We start from the raw sequence: 23,187 nt of genomic DNA, 5'->3' as shown, positions 1-23,187 counted from the left end.
TTTTTTTTTTTTTTGCTCATCAGCAATTTGTGGCCCAAAACCCGATAATTTCTTCCAATGTGGCCCAGAGAGACTAAAAGGTTGGACACCCCTAATTTATAGCATATGCATGGAACAAAGCTCAACCAGATACAATACAAAAATGTTTAAAAAAACTTGGAATTGTTCTTTGCCCATATGATGTAGAAAGTGGAGAGCAGAGCTTGCAAGTAAAAAATGTGCAGATGGTCTTTGATGGTATAAACTTTAAATTTTATGTGGCCATTGAAAATTGATTCTATGGCCATGTGGACATCCAGAATGTCAACCAGAAGCCATTTATCAAGTTGTGATCTTTGAATCTAATCAATTCTGTTTTGGAGGAACAATTCAGTATTTCTAATGAAGAATCTAATGAAATGAAAGAAGCAATTGTATCCTTTGCAGAAGTAAAGTGTGTATTATTGGAATTGAAAGCATTTACTATAGACAAATGTCCTCCTATATGACCGATATCTTGGCAATGGAAGACAATTTTCACAGCAGGTTTTAAGCAGAAAGAGACAACAATCAACTCATTCTTTTCTATTCAATCATCTTAATTTGCAACCTTTATGTTTTTTCCCCTCTATATGTATTATAATTCTGAATTACAGTACTAAATCTTCTATAATAAATGAAAAGACCTTATTTGTATCATATTGCATTTTTTTTTTTTTGTATAAAAAATAGAAGGCTGCACTTCTACTGCTTTATACAAAAATAAGGCAATATGATACAAATAACATCTTTTCATTTATTGTAGAAAATACAGTATTGTAAATGGTACTGCTGCATATGGAGTATGCGAAGAGAAAAACAATCAATCACATTTTTGAATGTTTTCCGTAAGTTGACCTTATAGGTCCAGTTTTTTGGGTGGTCAACAGAGAGGTTTTACTCTATATGTATTAAGTAATTTGCTTTAATTTATTATTATAAATATAATTTAATCAATTCACAATAATTTTTACACTTCTGAGATANAATACGTATATATATATATATATATCAAAATAAATTAAAACCAAACTTTTGGCACAGGTTTTATTATACAACACAGAAATTCCACACCACAAGCTACTTCTGCTAGTTCTATCACTTATCAAAGCAAATCTAGAAGCTATTTTTGTGATGTCTTTAATGGCTTTTATTGCTGTAGTTTCCATGGTATTGCTTATCACACTTTGTATCCCTTCAACTTCCTCTCAGTTTAGGGAACAGATGAAAGGGAAAAGGTAAAATCAAAGAAATATGGAAGTTGGAAATGCACTATTATGTTCTTCTTGATCACATATTTGTTCACCTGGAATGGCAAATGAAAGCCAAAGTGAAAGCCACACCTTATTTTTAAGGTGTGTGTCTACCTACGTAGAGACACACCTTAAAAATATCACAAAAGATGGCTTCCAGTACTGTTTGGCAAATGGTATGTATATTAGAAGAAGAGTAGAGCTGCAGAAGATGCTTATGTTGAAAGTGATCTGTAAATACAGTTGTCCCTCGATAGTCCGACGTTTTTTAATCCGACATGCTCAGTAGCCCCGTTACGTGTCTGCTTGCACAGAAGCATGTCGCGATGTGAATCTCCCCATCCAATTCTTACTCGATGACACACATTTCGTGTGTTTTATGTGAGCAGTTCTGTTCAAACAGTTGGAGTAGAGAATATTGTAAGTTACTGCTAGCAAAACAATGCGAAATATGTAATTATTTTCGGTAATCCGACACACCTTTGGTCCCATACCTGTCGGATTATCGAGGGACAACTGTACTTGTATTATTAACATAATAAAAGTTGTATTAAAAGTTTGGTTTATTTTTGACTTATTTCGTATTTTCAAAAACAGAAATGCTCTTCTTGATGTTTAGTATTAACATTTATTACATAAATCTCAATAATACAATAATAAATTAAAATTATGATTAATGCTTTCAACAAATTTTGACCTATTATATAATGAACAGATTGAAAATATTATACTACGTACTGTACACACACAAAATATAATGTAGAATTACTTATAAATGGATAACAAACAAGAATAAAACTTTGACCATAGATAATTTTCATTCCCTCTTTCAAAATTTTCACCTCTTAAAAAAATTTAGGAAGTAATAGAACAGGTGTCAATATTTATTCTGACCAATATCACAACTAAAGTCTTCACAAAAAATTCAGACTTATCAATCTAAATAAAATTATAAATAAAAACACTTGCTAAATGATCTGGTGGTAAAGGTTACTTTGGGGAACCAAGTGTAAGCCCAAGTCAAGAAGGTCAAAGTTTTGTGAAGCCTGGCTGAATCCATAATAGGTATGGAAACAAAGGCTTTATTAGTGTTCAGAGGGTGAGAAAAACTCTCAATACTTATAATAATAATAAAATAAAAAGAGGAGTTGATAATTTTTTTACAAGTGAACTGAATAAAAATTATTTTGAAAGAGGATAAAAATACAACAGAATTATTAGGAACAGAGGATTGATGAAAAAGTCTTGTAAAACAAGTACATTTGATAATCTTCCAAATATAAATACATTCAATACAAAAATATTTACATAATACTAAAATGTACAGATTTATGTTTATACCAACAATGTATAAAGTATATTTCATATGATACTTGAAAAACCAATCATTATGAAAATGTTCTTTTCATAATGATTGGTTTGAATCTATTAAGTACAAAATAAATTTATTTTCAGTTGGCTTTTAAAATATCCTTTCATTTCTTTGTTTATATATCTTATTGTAAATTTTAAAATCTACTTTCACATTTTAGCTACTTGAATCATACAGTAGTTAATGAGAAATGTATTAGAAATAAAATATTTAGTTATTAATATATGCTTTGTTTAAAAATAATTAACTTTTTGAATAAAAAATATTTTCATAAAATTAATTGTTTTTAAATTAAACATATAAAAGGAAAAATACACTTTTATATGTTTAATTTAAAAACAATTAATTTTATGAAAATATTTTTTATTCAAAAAGTTAATTCAAAAGGAAAAATACATTTTTAATATTAAGGAATATTCAAGAAATCATCAATTAAATCAGATACAGTCGACCCCCCCTATAATTACGATTCCTATAAAACTACGAAAAAATATACGTATTTTGGAAATGTTGAGTCGGATTAGTGTAGAATCGATTAATTTTATGGAAGAAAACCTTTCAATCAGCCGTAGTCCGTAAACTTGACACGTGTCGGGCTGTGATTGGAACGACTTGTAAGAAATTGGATTCCTAATAAATTGGAACGTATCTATATCTTATAGGGGGGTCGACTGTATATAGATGATGTTAAAATAAGTTTTGTAAATACTTATAAAACTTAAATAGAGATTAAATAAGATAAATTTCAAACCTTTATATAATCTAGTTACTAATGAATATCATCTATTGTTTGCAAGACTTGAGTTTTAATTTAAAAATTTTAAGTATCAAAATTTATCAAAAAAGAATAAAAAATAAGACTTCTAGTGCTTTCAAGCATATATATATCAATTAGAATACTTGAAGGATCATAGATTATTATTAATGTGTTATAACTTTATTCATTTGAAAACAAAAACAAATTACTTGTTGTTGTGAAATATATACCTAAAATAAAATCAATGCTACAATTAGTAAAATAATAAGTATAAGCCTGAAAGTGCTGGAACTCATTTTATATATATATTTTTTGCTTTAGTCTAATAAAGACTTATTAAAGATTGAGAAATATTTTAATACTTGATAATTTTGGTCCACAATATATTAGTTAGTAACAATGAGTTTTAGAATATTTTGAAAATAAAAAATATGCATGTATTCAATGCATAAAACTAAAAAATATTAAATATTTATAAGATATAAAAATATCAGATGTTTACATTTTGTTTTAATATGTGTACATTACAGAAACAAATATATGAGTAATTTTTTTAAGAAGTACTTTCAGAATTTATGAAAAATATGAAATGAACATAAACACACACAAATTTTTATAAATTAAAAATTTAAGCTCGTGGAATAAATTAACAAAACAAACGGAGTAATTACATCTTTACTGTATTATAACCAACCTTAAAACACCCAGTTTTGTTGCTACACCTCCAGTTTGAGAATTATTTTGTAGCTTTTGGAATTTTGAAGAAATAAATCTGAAAACAAACAGCATATGATTATAAAATTTGTATAAATTATTTAAGAGAATATTCATAAATTGTTTCAAGACATGTAAAGAGTGACTAAACACACTAAACAGAATAATAACTAATGTACACATTACTTTGTATTTAAATAGTGTCTATAATTCAACTTAAAATAATTAATTATGGCTAAAACTATGAATAAAATATATAACTGTTTTTATTTGTTTAAACTGAAATCATACATTCAAAACAGTATTTCTATTAAAATATTATTATATATTATCAAGTTTTTTTTATTATTATTATATCAAATTATTATCCTGTTTTTTATTCATTTTTGTGTTATTTTACACAAAAATGAATAAAAAACAGGATAATAATTTGTGTTTTGTGTTAAATAAGAAGTATGTTTTGTGTTAAATAAGTTGACTTATTACTCATGTTACACTCGAGCTTCTCTTAATAATAGGATTGTTCTTATAAAATAAAGCACCCCTTTATAATGAAACTAATTCTTAATTGATATTATTCAATTCTCTTCAATTTTCTGACTAAAAGTATCACAATTACACTTTGAATATTGTATTAATACAAACTGAAAACACACTTTTCAACATTACTTGTAATTTTACATTATCTTGCTAAAGTGAGATAATGTAAAATTGAAATATCATAATAATGCAAATAGTTGCAACAACAAAATAATTAAAAAACATAACATAAATTAAGATTTAAATTTCATAGTGACAATTAATCCAACAAACTATCTTTATTCAATGTCAATGTAAAGGTCACTTTTTGGCTTTGAACTATTTATTGTTTGTATCAAACCTATATTTTATTTTACAATTTTTAAATATAACAGAGTGAGTATGTAGAATCTGCATTCAAAAACAAAACATGATTAGATATAGACTGGAAATCAGTATTATTTCAAATTCCAGCAACTTATTGAGTTATAGGCAAAAACAACTTAATTAATAAACTAAGAAACTAGGTTAAGATAGTCTATTTTGTAGAAAGGAAAATTCTTCAAATTTGTCAAAATAGTAAGGCTGTTTCTTACTGTTATCATTAGGCTTTGCACAAATTATAGCTTTTAGTATGCAATAATACTCATAGAAATTTCATATCAAAACTTCATAATTAATAAAATACTATTTCTTTTCAAAAAACTTTTGATGTTATTGTCATGTTACAATCAATTGACAATTATTAGTATTATTAATATATTAATACTATAAAATATAACTATCAGAAAGTTGTGCATAATGTTATAATTCTGCTTATTAATTAATTAATAACATTACTTATTAAAAAAAAAATATTTTATTGATTCTGTAAATGTTTTAGGTTCTGTCACAGCATCAGATTCTTGTATTTCAAATGATCTTAAAATAGTCAAAATGATCAATAAATCAAAGTATTGCCACTTCTTTTTTTAAAAAGAATGGGTTTTTTAAATTAATATTCAACTGAGAAGGAACAGTTTAAAAATGGCTAAATTTAATTATCATCAAGTTAATTGAATGCCATGAAAAGTTAATTTATCAAATGTTCTTGAAAACAATATCATAAAAATTTCTGTAGTACAAGCTCAATAATTAGAATATAAAATTTCTACAATGAAAATAAATTTATCTCTTTACAATTCAAAATGTAATTATTATTTGTATTCTATTATGATAAAATAAGAGATGACTTAACATTGCAAATGCTATCATTATCAATGTTAAAAAATAGACATTTTTAAAGGACACTAGACAAAATAAATTTTTAATGCTTTTAATTTTGAAAATTACATATTANGCTTGGAGAGGTTTGGGTAGAGGGAATTGATATCCTCTGGGACTTTATGAAAAAACTATGGCAGCAGGAGAAGATCCCAGAAGAATGGAGGAAAAGCATTCTGGTGCTGTTCTCTAAAGGTAAAGGAGATGTACAGAATTGCAGAAATTACAAAGATATAAAGTTATTGTCCCATAGTATAAAGATTTGGGAGAAAATTGTAGAAAGATTGATTAGGCAGGAATCTGAGATCGAAGAGGAAGTTTGGTTTTTTGCTGGGAAGGAATATGACTGATGCTATCTTTGCTCTAAAACAGCTGATGGAAAGGCACAGGAAAATGCAGGAAGATTTGCACATGGTGTTCATAGATCTAGAAAAGGCATATAATAGAGTACCAAGGCAACAGGTATAGAGATGTTTGAGGGAAAAGAATGTTCCAGAGAAATATGTTAGGTTTGTCAGGAAAATGTACAAGGGAGCAGAGACCCAAGTTAAGAGCTATGTGGGCACTACAGAAGGGTTCTTCGTTAATGTTGGTTTACATCAGGGATCAGCCCTTAACCCTTATTTGTTTGTAGATAATGGATGTGATGGTGTGTGACGTGAAGTGGAGTATGCAGTTTGTGGATGATACCGTGCTGTGTGAACTTTCCCAAACCAAGGCTGAGAAGAAACTGGAAGATTGGAAGAAAGTTTTGGAAGAAAGAGGCATGAAGATTAGCAGAACTAAAACAGCTTATATGACTCTGAATGGTAGAGAAATTTGTAATATTAAAATCCAAAATGTGCCACTCCCTTTGGTTCTGAGTTTTAAATATCTTGGGACATTTGTCAAGATAGGAGGAGGATTGAACTCAGAACCAATGTATTACTTGAATAAATTAAAAATACAATTAACAATGTAATATAATAAAATATGATCTATATAAATAAATATATACACACACAAATTATATATAAAATGAAAATGATTTGATATATGCTATTCTAAGAAAGTGAATAATGTGAGTTGAGTGGCTGTTCTAAAAATGTGGAATTGTCCTAAGAGTATTTCTTTTTATTTTAATATCATATTTAAAGTCAGGCATTGCCAACAAGTTTATAATAGTGTCATATTTGGTCAAATGTAGATAGCATAGCCTGCTAAAACAAGAAAAACATTTGTAATTTTTATTTTTATTTCTAATTTCATACTTTCCACAGAGAAATTTTTGTAACTACTGCTGTAATTTGATAGATGTACTATGTGAGATAATACATGGTTAGCCTTTGTTTCAGATTATAGCATAATAAAAAAACTGGTTGAGTAGATAAGAAATATGTTCTTGTATGGATGATCATAGCTACAAAATGTTGTTATTAATATTTTAGAAACTGCTTTTGTTGTTTCTTTAACAACTGCAGTTTTATGCAAAATGGGTAAACCCAAGTAAAATTTATTATTTCTGTGCTAAAGAAAAAATTGAATACTTTTGGTTAAAGTGAAAAATAAATACTGTTGTTTAATTTATAATGCATCAGTAATTTTATTTAAAAAAATCATTTAGAACATAGTTATACTTTTGTGAATTTTTTGTCTCTTTAATCCTTTTGGTAGACTATCTCACAGCAAAGGTTAATAAATTCATTTATTAGTTTTCACATATGCATTTCGAACCGGTGTAACATTTCGGTTCCTCTTCAGTGTTCTCTAAGGGTTTTACACATTTCTTACTTCATACAGTTGGATCGTTACTTACTAAAACACCAGTACAAGGAGTAAAAAGTAATATGATGAAATTATCGCTTTTCTTTTGGTTTAATATGCTTTGAAAAACAATCCATATTTTTAGATTTGGGTTCGCAATAATTAAACATTTAAAGTGGCAAAGATTACGCAAACTGAGACAAAAAATTCACAAACGATTAAATACAGCTATAACCAGAATATTCAACATAGTTATACTTATTTATTTCACTTTTAATTATGTTTTGTGGCATAATTTTATTTTACAAGGATGGCAAACCTAGTAAAATTTGATTGAAGAAAGGAAAATGTGGTGGTAGGTTAATGGTATTTTTGATTATACCCTACTATAAGTCAGCCAAACCTATTTTAAATGAAGTGAGTATCAAAATTTTAGCAAATAAAAATTTTATTTACCTCTGAATCTGCTTGATGTTTTAACTTTGTTGCCTCATTTAAATACTTTGAGTGATCGTATTCATGGCTAAAATTTAATAATTTTATGAATTATTTATATTAATTAGTTATAAATAATAAAAATTATATAATTTTACACACATTAAGTACTGTATTAAATTTATTATTAATTTTCATAAAGCAGAGAAATAAAGATGAAAGAAATCATATTTCATGGTTAAAAATTTTATCAGATTATGAAACAAACATGTAATTATAATGAAAATAATTTTCTTAGTGGGTTATTTCTGCAATTTAACTTTCTGTATTTTATTAGCAATAAATTTTAGTTTAGTAAACAAATGGTTATTAATCTGTAACACCCACTATATAACTTACTCTTCAAATATATTGAAGATTATGATAAGAAAAATATATTAGACTGCAGAATGAATCAAACTTTTGTCTTTCAATGTAATGTCAAGATATGTATTTTTCATTTTATTATTCTCATTTTCTTCAAACATTTTTAAAACAATGATCAATATTTCAATTTTATTTCCATTATAACTTTCATAAAAATTGTATGTACAGTATATTACAAAAACATTTACAGTTAAGAGAAAAATTCTCCTTTTATTTGCATCATCTCAAATAACAGTTAATAAAGTTTGTTTCTAACCACAATGCAAGAAGAAATTTATTTATTTATTTTGAATACATGAGGCAAAGTCATTTGTGATTTATGACAATCACTCCTAAGAAAAACAATACAAAAGAAATCCACTTAAAACACAATATTTTGATATGGGTAATATCTTTTAAAATGCAGTAATTTTGCTAATTAAAATGCTTTTTATACAATAAGTTTTACATTTTTTTTTGTATTTTACTTGTTTTATCTTATCAGTCATCATTAACTGGTTTATAAATCAATTTATGAATATTCAGAATTATAAACAATTGCATGTGGTAACAAATTTTACTCCTAACTGTTATTGAAATTAGCCTCAACACTTCTATACACTGTTACTCTTTCCAGTAAATTGTTACTTTTATCTAATTTTTTTTTATAATATCCAAACAAAAATATATATTCCATACAAAGTAACAACATCAACTTATAACCTGATTTAAATAATTAACACCAAATGATCAGCTAAATTATTTGATTATGTTTTTGACTTTGTTAATGATTAGTTACTAATTAATTTGNTTTCGAACCGGTGTAACATTTCGGTTCCTCTTCAGTGTTCTCTAAGGGTTTTACACATTTCTTATTTCATACAGTTGGATCGTTACTTACTAAAACACCAGTACAAGGAGTAAAAAGTAATATGATGAAATTATCGCTTTTCTTTTGGTTTAATATGCTTTGAAAAACAATCCATATTTTTAGATTTGGGTTCGCAATAATTAAACATTTAAAGTGGCAAAGATTACGCAAACTGAGACAAAAAATTCACAAACGATTAAATACAGCTATAACCAGAATATTCAACATAGTTATACTTATTTATTTCACTTTTAATTATGTTTTGTGGCATAATTTTATTTTACAAGGATGGCAAACCTAGTAAAATTTGATTGAAGAAAGGAAAATGTGGTGGTAGGTTAATGGTATTTTTGATTATACCCTACTATAAGTCAGCCAAACCTATTTTAAATGAAGTGAGTATCAAAATTTTAGCAAATAAAAATTTTATTTACCTCTGAATCTGCTTGATGTTTTAACTTTGTTGCCTCATTTAAATACTTTGAGTGATCGTATTCATGGCTAAAATTTAATAATTTTATGAATTATTTATATTAATTAGTTATAAATAATAAAAATTATATAATTTTACACACATTAAGTACTGTATTAAATTTATTATTAATTTTCATAAAGCAGAGAAATAAAGATGAAAGAAATCATATTTCATGGTTAAAAATTTTTGAAAATCATCAGATTATGAAACAAACATGTAATTATAATGAAAATAATTTTCTTAGTGGGTTATTTCTGCAATTTAACTTTCTGTATTTTATTAGCAATAAATTTTAGTTTAGTAAACAAATGGTTATTAATCTGTAACACCCACTATATAACTTACTCTTCAAATATATTGAAGATTATGATAAAAAAAATATATTAGACTGCAGAATGAATCAAACTTTTGTCTTTCAATGTAATGTCAAGATATGTATTTTTCATTTTATTATTCTCATTTTCTTCAAACATTTTTAAAACAATGATCAATATTTCAATTTTATTTCCATTATAACTTTCATAAAAATTGTATGTACAGTATATTACAAAAACATTTACAGTTAAGAGAAAAATTCTCCTTTTATTTGCATCATCTCAAATAACAGTTAATAAAGTTTGTTTCTAACCACAATGCAAGAAGAAATTTATTTATTTATTTTGAATACATGAGGCAAAGTCATTTGTGATTTATGACAATCACTCCTAAGAAAAACAATACAAAAGAAATCCACTTAAAACACAATATTTTGATATGGGTAATATCTTTTAAAATGCAGTAATTTTGCTAATTAAAATGCTTTTTATACAATAAGTTTTACATTTTTTTTTGTATTTTACTTGTTTTATCTTATCAGTCATCATTAACTGGTTTATAAATCAATTTATGAATATTCAGAATTATAAACAATTGCATGTGGTAACAAATTTTACTCCTAACTGTTATTGAAATTAGCCTCAACACTTCTATACACTGTTACTCTTTCCAGTAAATTGTTACTTTTATCTAATTTTTTTTTATAATATCCAAACAAAAATATATATTCCATACAAAGTAACAACATCAACTTATAACCTGATTTAAATAATTAACACCAAATGATCAGCTAAATTATTTGATTATGTTTTTGACTTTGTTAATGATTAGTTACTAATTAATTTGACTAGAGGTAAGCAGATATGCTGCCACCTCATATTAATTTTAATAATTATAATGAATTAATTTTTAATTTAAAAATTTCTGGAAGAAAAGAATCTGGCCGAAGCAAGACTCAAACTACAACTTCTGCTTACATCATCAAAAAGTTTTTAATTCTTTGATGACAAAATCTATTATTAGATGAAAAATTCTTTCATCTAATAATAGATAAAATTATAATGAAATTATTATTATTAAATAAACACATATTTTCAGGCATTTTACTGTTATAGAGAAAGTGGTTATAAAGAAATATTATCTAAAGATTTTCTGAAAAGACAGCAACAAATCTGAAAAGCAATAAAGATTTTAAACATTTATAATACAAAGAATAATTATAGAAAAAAAAATTGTTGCTGTTGGAATATGAAATATAAAAAAATTATTTATTTCTGGATAAACACTGTATAGACCAATAAAATTTTATGGTGAAAATATAAATATTCAAAATATAAAAATCAAAAATTATTTTTGCCAAATTTAAGAGAAAAATTAAAGTCAAAAAAGAAAAATCCTTCAGATTCAAAATTTTAGACCTTAATATTTTTCTTTTAATATCACAGGATAAATTAAAATATAAATTTTAATTCAAAAAACTTTTGTATTCTTTCTTATGGATGCCAAGAGAGTCTTTACTTCATATGCATTGTATGGTCCAAAGTAAGATAGCTGAATGAAGATGGATTGCATCTGACATATCCAGCTAAAATAAGTATGAAAAATTCCCAAGGATATGAGTTAAACTTAAACTCAAAATCAGAGCAGTAAGCAGTAGTGATGCATTAAATTGTTAATTTTAATCAATGGCTGAGTATCAGTATTGATATGTCCAATACTCATTAAATACTTGTAATGTAGAATGATATAATTTCCCACTAGATTCAAAAGAATTTAAATTACACAAAATATCTTGAGGCTACTTTGACTTTAAATTATTAAAACTAATCCAAATTTCTATTATATTTTCTAATTTCCCTAAAATTCCTTCATATTTCTAACACAGATTTCATACGCTAAAAATTGGAATATATTTTGTAAACAGTTGACAGCAATTTATCACTTGCTGTTAACTGTTAGCAGATAATTTGTTGGGCTGGACTACAACAAATTCAGAGTTAATTCAGGGATTAAGATATTGTTAAAAATATATTAATATATAAAGTAAATTAGAGTGTTATATTTCTTTGAAATATTAAATTATAAAATCAAGTATAAAACTGCAATTCACAGAAAACATGTAAGGGTAAACAATAATCAATATTTATTCATTAGTCTCAACACAGCATAATGAAATTCCAAAATTAACAGTAATAAATGGTTTAAAAAAGAGTATTCAGTATTTTGAGTTCTATGTGTACTGGATACAAAAATTTATGAGTTCTTAATATTCACATAACACTAGAAGTAGATACTTTTTGTAACCAAAGGTACAAAAAGTATTAAATATTAAAACTACAGCAGTATTAAATTTATTAAATACTTACCCATTCGCCTGTTTTGGAGGATGAGACCAATTATTACACGAGTTTTCCCAATCTGCAGTTTCGTCTTGACTAATATTTACACATTCGTCTTGTCTACTGTTATCTCCGTATTCAATACTTTCTGGTTTATAACCAACCTGATAATAAAACAAAATTATGTTATGAATTAGAAAATTATATAAATGTTTTACTAAATTTTTTTTCTAGTAATAGAATAGAAATAATAAAAAAGTTAGACTTTAAAATTGCTTTGAAAAATCTTTTCTTTATAGAATTGTAAAAATCCAAAGTTTGATAAGTATGATATTAAAAAATTTGTTAAACATAAGCATTAAAGGCTTTAGATAGCATCTTACCAAAACCAAATTCTAGGAATTATTACAAAAAATATCACAATATTTCCTCAATTCTAAGACACACCATAAATTTGGAATTAAATTTCGAGATGTTTTTTAATGGAAGGAAAGTTTTTAAATAGTTTTATTATTGTTAAATAACAAAGTATGAAAAATGATACAAATTTCATGAAACAAGTAATGACTGGCAGCTCTAGTTCCAGATGCTTCTGCTTTTTAATGTTATCTTGAAACATGCATTTTAAATATTGAAAATAAGTTTAAATTAAACACTTGTAATCAACAAGGATTGTTTGAACTAACGCGAGCATTGAGCAATATAGATGAAAAAGTCTATTACTGATGCATAATGCATCACATGGTGACTTCTGACTGTTGCTTTTATAGTAAATTTTGGATTAATGGGTAAAAAAGCATGTCTTAGAATCAACAAAATTCAATATTATAAAAATATTTAGTAGAAAATTTATTAATTTTTTTGAAAGATGCAGAAACTCTTTATAACTGATTGTAAAATGCTAAATGTAATTGAACAAATCATTTTTGTATCATTTTTTTCAAAAATTCTTAACACCATTTGTAAATGCTCAACTCATAAGCATGTTGTAATAGGACTTCAGATTCAAATTATTTAATGGATGCACAAAATTGTTAGAAAAAAAAAAAAAAAAAGCTAAATTCAGGAACCAAAACAAATTTTATTCATGAATGTTTTCGTCTGTTAAAAGATCATCATCGGCTTGGTGATTTACAAAGCATTTTAGAACAATTTTATAAACTGTAATATTCACTTCTTTATTATTACATAAATCGAAGAAAATTGATAAGATTACTAAAATAATACAAAATTTAGACTAACAATTAAAAACTTCAATAGTTTTATAAATATTGATAAAAATTTTAACATGTCTGTAGTAACAGTGATCAAAAAATATATAATTTTAATAATGCCTATTTAAAATTTAAAACAAATTGATAAATGACTCACAGTATGGACCTAAGAAAGAAAATTAACACAGATTTATTTATTATGGCATTAGAAATTTGATATTCCTGTTTGTTTCAGATTTTGTCTGTAATACGATGGTGATTATTATTTTCGAATTTGAATAGAATGGAGTTTGATAACCATTGTGGTTTGAATATATATATATATATTTAGCCTTAGAACAAACAGGGTTGGCATCAGGAAGGGTATACAGCCATAAAGCCTATGCCAAAACTATATGGAAGTAAGCTATAACTGTATTAGAACATCCCACTGAAGTGATAAGCAGTCATGTCACCCGAAAACTATGTCAAATAAGCTGGGGCTACCGAACCAAGAACAGGTTAGGATAAATAAGTTAGTCCAGAAAGAGAAGAGGAAGAAGACAAGTATAAGAAAAGGTACTTTAAACATCAGAACATTAAATAGGAAGAGTAGAGTTGGTGGATCTTATGCAAAGAAGGAGAGTGAACATTTTGTGCCTGCAAGAGACAAGATGGAAAGGAAATAAAGCTAAAGAAATTGGTGAAGAGTACAAGCTGTTTGTAAATGGAGCAAATAAGGGAGGAAGGAATGGAGTTGGTATCATAATTGATAAAGTTCTAAAAGACAGTATCTGTGAGGTTAAACAAAGGTGTGATAGAATTATAAGTGTTAAGTTGGACATTGGTAGAATTTTCATTATAATTGTATGTGTGTGTGTATGCTTCTCAGCCAGATAGTGGAGAAGAAGAAAAGACAAACTTTTAGACAGATCTTGACCAAGTTATAATGTGTGTTCCTATGAACAAGAGATTAATCTGTGGAGGCAATTTAAATGGTCATGTTGGGAAGAGGAAAAATGCAGAAAGAAGAGTTCTTGGGAGGTGGAGTGTGGGAGAAAGGAATGGAAAGGAGAAAGACTAGTTGATCATGCTGTGGCTTTTGACCTTGCGCTAGTTAACACCTACTTTGAGAAGAAAGCGAACCAAATGGTTACATACATGAGTGGAGGTAGATCCAGCCAGATTGATTTTTTCTTGTGCCGCAGGAGACTTGAGAAATAGTAAGGTGTTAAATGGAGAAAGTGTTGCTGCACAACATAGAGTCCTCCTGGTGTATTGTGACTTTCTTATGGGCCATTGTAAGAATTGTGTTAGCCAGATTGAACAAAGGATCAAATGGTGGAGATTGAAAGCAGAGGAATTAAGGAAAGAGTTTAAGGTAAAAGTGTTAAAAAAAATCCAGTTTCTGGATGATGTGCAAAAATGGTGATTGCTGAATAGTAATTGCATCTTGAAAGTTTTGGGAAAAACTTCAGGGAAGAGATCACCAGAAGGAAAGGAACTTTGGTGGTGGAATGCTTATGTACAGTACAAGCCGCAGTTAACAAAAGAAAGAGGCAAAGAAAAGGTAGGATTTGATGGAAAGATAAAGAAACTTACCATTTGGCAAATAAAATGACTAAAAAGGTGGTGGCTTTTGAAGAGGCTTATAAAGTTTTCAAAAGGAAAGGTGGTGAAAGGCAGTTGATAAGAATTGCCAAAGCAAGAGAAAGGGCATCAAAAGATTTTACCTCTATTAAACTGATTAAAGATGATAAAAGAGTGGTATTACAAGATTACAAAAGGGTCAAGGAAAGACGGAAAGAATATTTTAGGAATTTATTGAATGAAGAATACCCCAAAACTTTATACGAAAATGGAGAAGCAAATGAAGAAGTGGTGCAAAATATTAGCAGAGAAGAAGTGGAAAGTGTGCTTAGGAAAATGAAGATGGGGAAAGCAGTGGGTACTGATCAGATTCTGGTTGAGGCTTGGAGAGGTTTGGGTAGAGGGAATTGATATCCTCTGGGACTTTATGAAAAAACTATGGCAGCAGGAGAAGATCCCAGAAGAATGGAGGAAAAGCATTCTGGTGCTGATCTCTAAAGGTAAAGGAGATGTACAGAATTGCAGAAATTACAAAGATATAAAGTTATTGTCCCATAGTATAAAGATTTGGGAGAAAATTGTAGAAAGATTGATTAGGCAGGAATCTGAGATCGAAGAGGAAGTTTGGTTTTTTGCTGGGAAGGAATATGACTGATGCTATCTTTGCTCTAAAACAGCTGATGGAAAGGCACAGGAAAATGCAGGAAGATTTGCACATGGTGTTCATAGATCTAGAAAAGGCATATAATAGAGTACCAAGGCAACAGGTATAGAGATGTTTGAGGGAAAAGAATGTTCCAGAGAAATATGTTAGGTTTGTCAGGAAAATGTACAAGGGAGCAGAGACCCAAGTTAAGAGCTATGTGGGCACTACAGAAGGGTTCTTCGTTAATGTTGGTTTACATCAGGGATCAGCCCTTAACCCTTATTTGTTTGTAGATAATGGATGTGATGGTGTGTGACGTGAAGTGGAGTATGCAGTTTGTGGATGATACCGTGCTGTGTGAACTTTCCCAAACCAAGGCTGAGAAGAAACTGGAAGATTGGAAGAAAGTTTTGGAAGAAAGAGGCATGAAGATTAGCAGAACTAAAACAGCTTATATGACTCTGAATGGTAGAGAAATTTGTAATATTAAAATCCAAAATGTGCCACTCCCTTTGGTTCTGAGTTTTAAATATCTTGGGACATTTGTCAAGATAGGAGGAGGATTGAACTCAGAGGTGCAGCATAGAATTCAATGTGGATGGATAAACTGGAGGAAGCTGAGTGGTGTGTTATGCGACGAGAAAGTTAGCTGCAATCTGAAAGAAAAATTCTATAAATCAGTTGTTAGACCTGCAATGTTATATGGAGCGGAGACAAGGGCAATAACAAGCGCCCAAGAAAGATGGAAGTGGCGGAAATGAGAATGTTGAGATGGATGTGTGGCGTGTCAAGGAAGGATAGAATAAGGAATGATTTTATTAGAGGTTCTGTTAAGGTGGGCACCTTACGCAAAAAGATGCAAGAATGCAGGTTGAGGTGGTTTGGCCACGTAGAGCAAAGAAGCAACAATTATGTTGGAAAAAAGATTGAAAAACTGGTAATAAAAGGAAAGAGGAAAAGAGAAAGACCAAAGATATGTTAGAAAGATAAGGTGAAAAAAGAGTTGAACCCGAGAGGACTTAAGAGAGAAGAAGCCCTTGATAGGGAGAAATGAAAGAAACGTATTAGAGAAGGAAACGCCGATCCCATATAAACATGGGAAAAGGTGAGGATAAAGAAAGATGATGGTGATTATTATGTAAAATTCAGTAAATTAAACTGATCACAGTTGGATTACAGACATTTGAAAAGTTTTCAAAAGATTTTCCTATTATAACGTGCAATTTATTTTCTAATTATAATAGAATCCCAATAATTCAGATTAATGTGAAAGAGGATACCTCAGAATAACAAAATCTCAGATAATGCAAAATATTTGATTAATAAGTGATCAACAAAATATAAGAATACTGTTATAAAATCAAAGTTTTATAATGATTATGATTAAGATTTCTTTAATCTTTCAACAACTTCTAGAGCTCTACTGTCCAACACCTGTCGAAATCTGTATTCTATTATGTTCTTGTCTTTGTTGAGAAAGAATTCTTCTATAATTCATCTCAGGTAATTCAGAGAACCTTGATTAATTGTGATTCTATAATACTTTCTGTTTTAATTTAAAACTTTGTGATTCAACATTAAAATAAATCACTATATGTTTTCAGCAGGGTAACAGATCTACAAACATTTCAAAGAATTTAATTTAAAAATTATCATTTGATATTTTTGTAGAAATTAAGTTCTAAATAACTAAATAATAACAAAAAACGATGCTATATATCAACTTCAGAAAATGTATTGAGATCATTTCTATCAAAGAAAGTTTTAAATCAAACCATGAACCAGATTTTTATGATAGGTATTTTAAAAATATAATAAAATAACATATCTACGTTTAATAAAGTTAATATTAATGTTCATTTAACTGAAAATTTTACTGATAAATACAAATATGAAAATTAAAATCAACTTACTTGACTAGAAGTAAGTTCATTTTCATGAGATGTTTCACTTTTTTGTTGCTTATTTTCACTTTTTTTATCTTTATTATTATTAATAATAATAATATTATTGTTATTACTATTAATATTATTATTATTATTGTTGTTGTTGATGTTGCTGCTATTCTGTTCCTCTACTGTTTCCTTCTTAACTTTGTGTTTTGTAATTTTTTCTTCTTTACTTTTAGTTGCTTTCTGTACATTATGTTTTCCTTTCTGTTCTGGTTGTTCACTTTCTTTAATTTTCCTTTCTTTTTTGTTTTTATTTACACTTTTTTCTTTTTTGTGTACTGCACTTCTGTGACTTTGTTGACTTGAAAATGAGCACACACTACCTGGACTATCACATGACTTTGGAGTAGTTTTAACTACTTCCCACTGTTCTTTTTCAATCAATTTTCTAAATTTATAAAAAAAATATAATTTAATTATTCAGAAAGTATTAAATTTGTAAGTTTAAAATAATAAATACTTAGTATAGACACAAAAATTCAATTTAACATTGCTACTATACGTCTACAATGCAAGTCTGAAAAACTTATTTTTATTTATTAACTTATGATCTAAGTCAGCTGTTCCCAACCTTTTTCAGTTTTCATACCCTTTGGCAGCCATTTTCCTAAGTTTTATTTCATGTGTTTGTCAAACAGTGGTGACTTGGTCAATTATACAGCACTGTACAATAACATGTAAAAAAAGTTTTTTTTTTAATCAAAAAGGATTGGAGGAAAGACACAGGTAATAATGTATCAATACTTTTTCCCAGATAATGGATCTAGTATTGCTATATTTTTTACAGACAGGTAAAAAAATCCAGATAAGGTCTACCCGAAACCAGATTTTGCAACCGAATCAGAAGCTGAAATGGAATTTTACACTACTTTTGGTTAAATTAAACTTATGTAAAACATATTAACAACCAAAAATCAATAAATGTATTGTGTTCAATTTCATTTCCAGAATCTATATATGCTAATTTAGATGTGTATTTATACATGTAGATAAATATTTAGTTAAACATTACCTAACAGTTTTGTTTGTTAATCAACTCGGACCATCAGTGATGTTTAAAATGAGCTACAGTTTGTACATATACTTGTTTGTACTGACATTTGTAAAATTTGAACACAATAAAGAATTTTCATTGTACAAACACTGTTTTACTTCTTCCCCAATGATTTTTTATCCACCACTATCCCATGTATAGTAGTATCCACAGAGCCCATTAACAGCACTGTACATCTGGGGCTTCTTTTGTGTACATAAGACATCTTACTAATGTAAACTGAAGTACTGACTGATGAACCAATTTCTGACCTAGATAGCATGGATTTAATTTTCTGGAATAAGCAAATAATATTAATTGCTGCTCTATGGCCCACTTGGCCTTCATTGTAGTGAGTATAGTACACCTATCACCCTTTATGCAGTCAACTTTTATGCGATTTTGAAATAATATGGTAAACAAAAAAAAATCCTTTTTTTACATAATTGGTTTTTACATGGGAAAAAATAGTTTATTTGAAAATTTAACTTAATTTTAATTGTATTATTGTTAAGAAAAGTTACTTTTTTGTTGAAATCAAAAGTTAATTTATCTTTTTTAAGCATAGAACAGTACTATATGTATACATCAGAGAATGCTGCATGTCAATTTTGTTTCCTATGTTACTTTGTGTTTACTATATATACATACAAATAATGTTAATAACAATGATGTTAAAATAAAAAAAGCTCATGTTTCTTTTGTAAATTGCTTATTTTTCGTTCCATTGAAGTCGTGGATCCTATTGAGCATTTTCCTAAGGGATGCATGTACTGTATATTTGCACACAATTTTTTTTTCACAGTGTTCTTTGGAATATATCCACCATGAAAAAAGAAGGATATACATAACTTCTCAGCAGTAAAATCAACTGAAAGGCAATGTGACAGACTGAACAACAACAAACAGTTCAATACTGATACCGATACTGGTTGGTATTGATACTTTCAGGCAAATACCAATACTGATATTGATAGTTTAAAACTACTCATGATATCGGTATCAATACTTTTGTGGTATCAGGACATCCCTAGACACAAAAGGACAGATTTAAATAAAAATATAATTATATTTTAATTATAACTAAGCATTGAGTGCTGTGATTTCGCCAAAGGACTCAATGCAGAATTCAAATATTCTTATAGTACATCTGCCATTATTAAATTTTTTTCACATATCCCTAAACTATCAAGCACATATCCATGGCTGAGAAACGCTAATCTAAGTTAATCTAAACAAGCAGCTCTTAATATGTGAGTATGTTTCAAGAAGCTACAATGGTTCAAACATAATCTTTCAAAATATATTAAATTATATATGATAATTATATGACTAGATAATTAATTGTGATCAATTATTTCTCATTGTTAACAAGTTCGTTCTGTTTGAATTTTGACCTTTAACTATCTAATAAATTAGATATAGGGTCACAAATCTCATGAAAGTAAAACAGTAAAACTAATAAACTGTAAGCATAACTTTCAAAATAGACTATTGAATATATACAGAATAGTAAAAAAATTAATTAAAATATATATCTTTAACAATAAAAATTAAAAATATGTTAATTTTTTATATTAATATAAATTTAACTTACTCAGTTTTTGGTAAAACTGGCTCTTTTGGACTGGAAGACTTTTCAATTATTTTCTGTTTTTTACTTTTGAGTTTATCTTCGTCTTTTTTACGTTTACCTGAGGTCTTATTTACTTCAACTTTATTATTTTTAAGTGAAGAACAATCATTCTGAATAACATCTTTTATACATTCATTCTTAATGCTTGTATGATGTTCAGTTTGTTGATATTCATTATATTCATTAGATAAATTTATATGACTATTTTCTAATTTACTTTTTTTCTCTTGGGTTTTCTTTTCAGAGGATGGTAATCTATCTATAAGCTTTAAATCTATACTGACCACAACAGAATTTTTGTTTTCTTGATTTTGATACTTTTCAGGATTGCTTAACATTTCAGAATTTGTTATTCCAATTCTAATTGGTTTCACAACAGCAACATTTTTTGAACTTAAATTATCAAAATTTGTTAATTTATCTGTTATTTCTTCAGACGTAAGGCCCCTAATTAATTCATTTTGTGATGTATCACTATGATTGTCATAATTTTGTTTTTCTGATTTTGATTTTCCTTTGTTGTACTTTCCGCTAAAATTTTCTGAATCAGTAAGACTAGTTTTGAAAGGAGAATTATTAATATTATATGATGATGATGATGGAGGTAATGGTTTTTCAATATTGCTATTATCTGAATCAGAATCATTTGGACTGTCTAAAATAAATTCTTTTGATTTAAATTTTTGTAATTTCCCTTTCTTTTTAATGCTATTTTCACTTTCTTTTGAAGCTTTTTGTTCTTCTAGTTTTGGCAAATCTTTGGCTAATTTATTGTTCTGATCAATCTTTTTTGTACTTGATCGTTTGGATTCTTTAGTTGTTAAGTTTCCAGTTAACTTACTCCCTTTTTCTTTCTTCATTTTTTTATTACTCTTCTCTTTCTTTAATTTATGCTTTTTAAACTTTTCATTATGAGTCTGTATGGGATCAGAAAGTATAATATCACCAACTGTAACATTTGATAAATTTTCTAACGAACCAGTTTCTTCAACAGCCGTTTTAACCGAATTTGACACAGACCAAGTCGACTCATTTCTACAAGAATTATCATACAAATCTTCTGAAAAATGATTACTTGAACCGACATCTTTCCTTCTTTTCTTAGGTTTTTTAGTTTTTGTACTTTTACTATCAGTATGAACAGATTCAACTTGGTTATACTGATTTCTATTAGAAATTTTGCTCTCTTCAAAACTATTACTAATTGAGACAGGAGAACCACAGACAGAATGAATTGGAGAACAAATAAATAATTTTTGTTGAGCAGCAGTACCTTCAAAATCTGGTAACTGGTATGAACTGAAAATAAATAAAAAAACATTATATTAATATTTAAATTTTAAACAAAAAAAAAGTACTATTAATTCTCAGATATTATAACAATATGGCTTCAAAATTTTTTGCAAGAATTTTTGATAATGCCCATTAGAAAAATTTTGATTTCAGACCAATTTTATAATATTCTGCTCTTTTTAGAATAAGACAGCAGCAAATTTATTATTTAATAATTATACATAAACAAACATTTGTGGATTATATTTTCTGAAAATATGTTAAATTCTTCACTGAAATTATTTTTAGTGATGAATTTATCATTCACATTTTTAAATATAAGTTTAGAAAATAAATATATTTTAATAAATATCACACAGTATTTATCAAAAATAAAACTTTTAAATTTCTGAAAAGATAACAAATTTAACCATCTGTCAGGCACAATATAAAACCGTAAAGATGATGGCATAATTTATCAAATTTATCATTTTTAATTTTTGATTATTAAGAAAATATTTCATGAATTCTTACAGTTAATTAGAAATATTATTTCTGATATATTGTTTAATTTAAAATCATTACCATTATTAGAAAACCAATAACAAAATACAACTTAACAAATTAATTTTATTAGTTTCATTCTACTCACATAAATTTCATTCTACTTTTCCATGGAAAAATAAAAAGTACATGTATAGAATTAATTTATCTGTATTTTTTATATTAAGAATATAATTTTCTTCATTTACTATTTATACTATTATAACATTTATTATGCTTCATTATGTTTATACTGTATGTTGTACAAAAATCTTTTGCGTGTGATAAATAAATTGCTTTTTCACATTTTTTGCATTTATATTTTGTTAGTAGCTTTTTATTAAATGATAACATTGCCGTCATTACATCCTTTTCTTTTTTTTACTTGTTTTTGCATTCAATTTTACCCACTTATTCAATTCTATTGCTTGTAATATGATACTAATTTCTACATAATAATATTGGTTTTGAAGGATTTTAACTCTAAAAAGTAATTAATGTAAGTATTATTTCATTTTAAATTTTCAGTATATAATAGGAAGAAGTTCAATATATCAAAATGATATAAAAGAGAGAGTGCTATGTAGTTTAAAAGTTTTTGAAATTTTAGGAATTAAAGTCAGCATCAAGAATGAGAAAAATAAAGCTACTAATAAGTAGGCATGACAACAGTTTTCCGTTAAGAAATGACAATTCAAAATGTGCATGGTGTATCAAATTGATTAAATGCTATGGAAGGTTAATTGAAATTTGTTTACTTACAGCTGTATACTGAACTTTTGTTACTTCACATTAAATTAAGTAATAATTATTATATAATCTGTACAATTTCTGAAATCATTA

The 23,187-nt window shown here is 27.3% G+C and overlaps 1 protein-coding gene across 1 annotated transcript in view; it reads right to left on the bottom strand.

Annotated features, from left to right (window-relative positions):
* Positions 1-9,760: 9,760 nt before the first annotated feature.
* LOC111630846 (GATA zinc finger domain-containing protein 14-like) overlaps positions 9,761-23,187 on the bottom strand; it is a gene marked incomplete at its 5' end in the record, with an annotated part of 73,363 nt that continues 59,936 nt past the window's right edge. Inside the window, 4 exons of the mRNA XM_023375010.1 lie at positions 9,761-9,851; positions 12,507-12,643; positions 17,822-18,248; positions 20,491-21,828. Coding sequence (XP_023230778.1) covers positions 9,761-9,851; positions 12,507-12,643; positions 17,822-18,248; positions 20,491-21,828 — 1,993 coding nt within the window. The remainder of the gene's footprint in view (positions 9,852-12,506; positions 12,644-17,821; positions 18,249-20,490; positions 21,829-23,187) is intronic.

This window comes from Centruroides sculpturatus, unplaced genomic scaffold (assembly GCF_000671375.1).
Source record: "Centruroides sculpturatus isolate CEXI.00-Female unplaced genomic scaffold, Cexi_2.0 scaffold6, whole genome shotgun sequence".
Lineage (NCBI taxonomy): Eukaryota > Metazoa > Arthropoda > Arachnida > Scorpiones > Buthidae > Centruroides > Centruroides sculpturatus.
The sequence above is the reverse complement of the archived record's forward strand: the minus strand, read 5'-3'. Positions and strand labels throughout refer to the sequence as shown.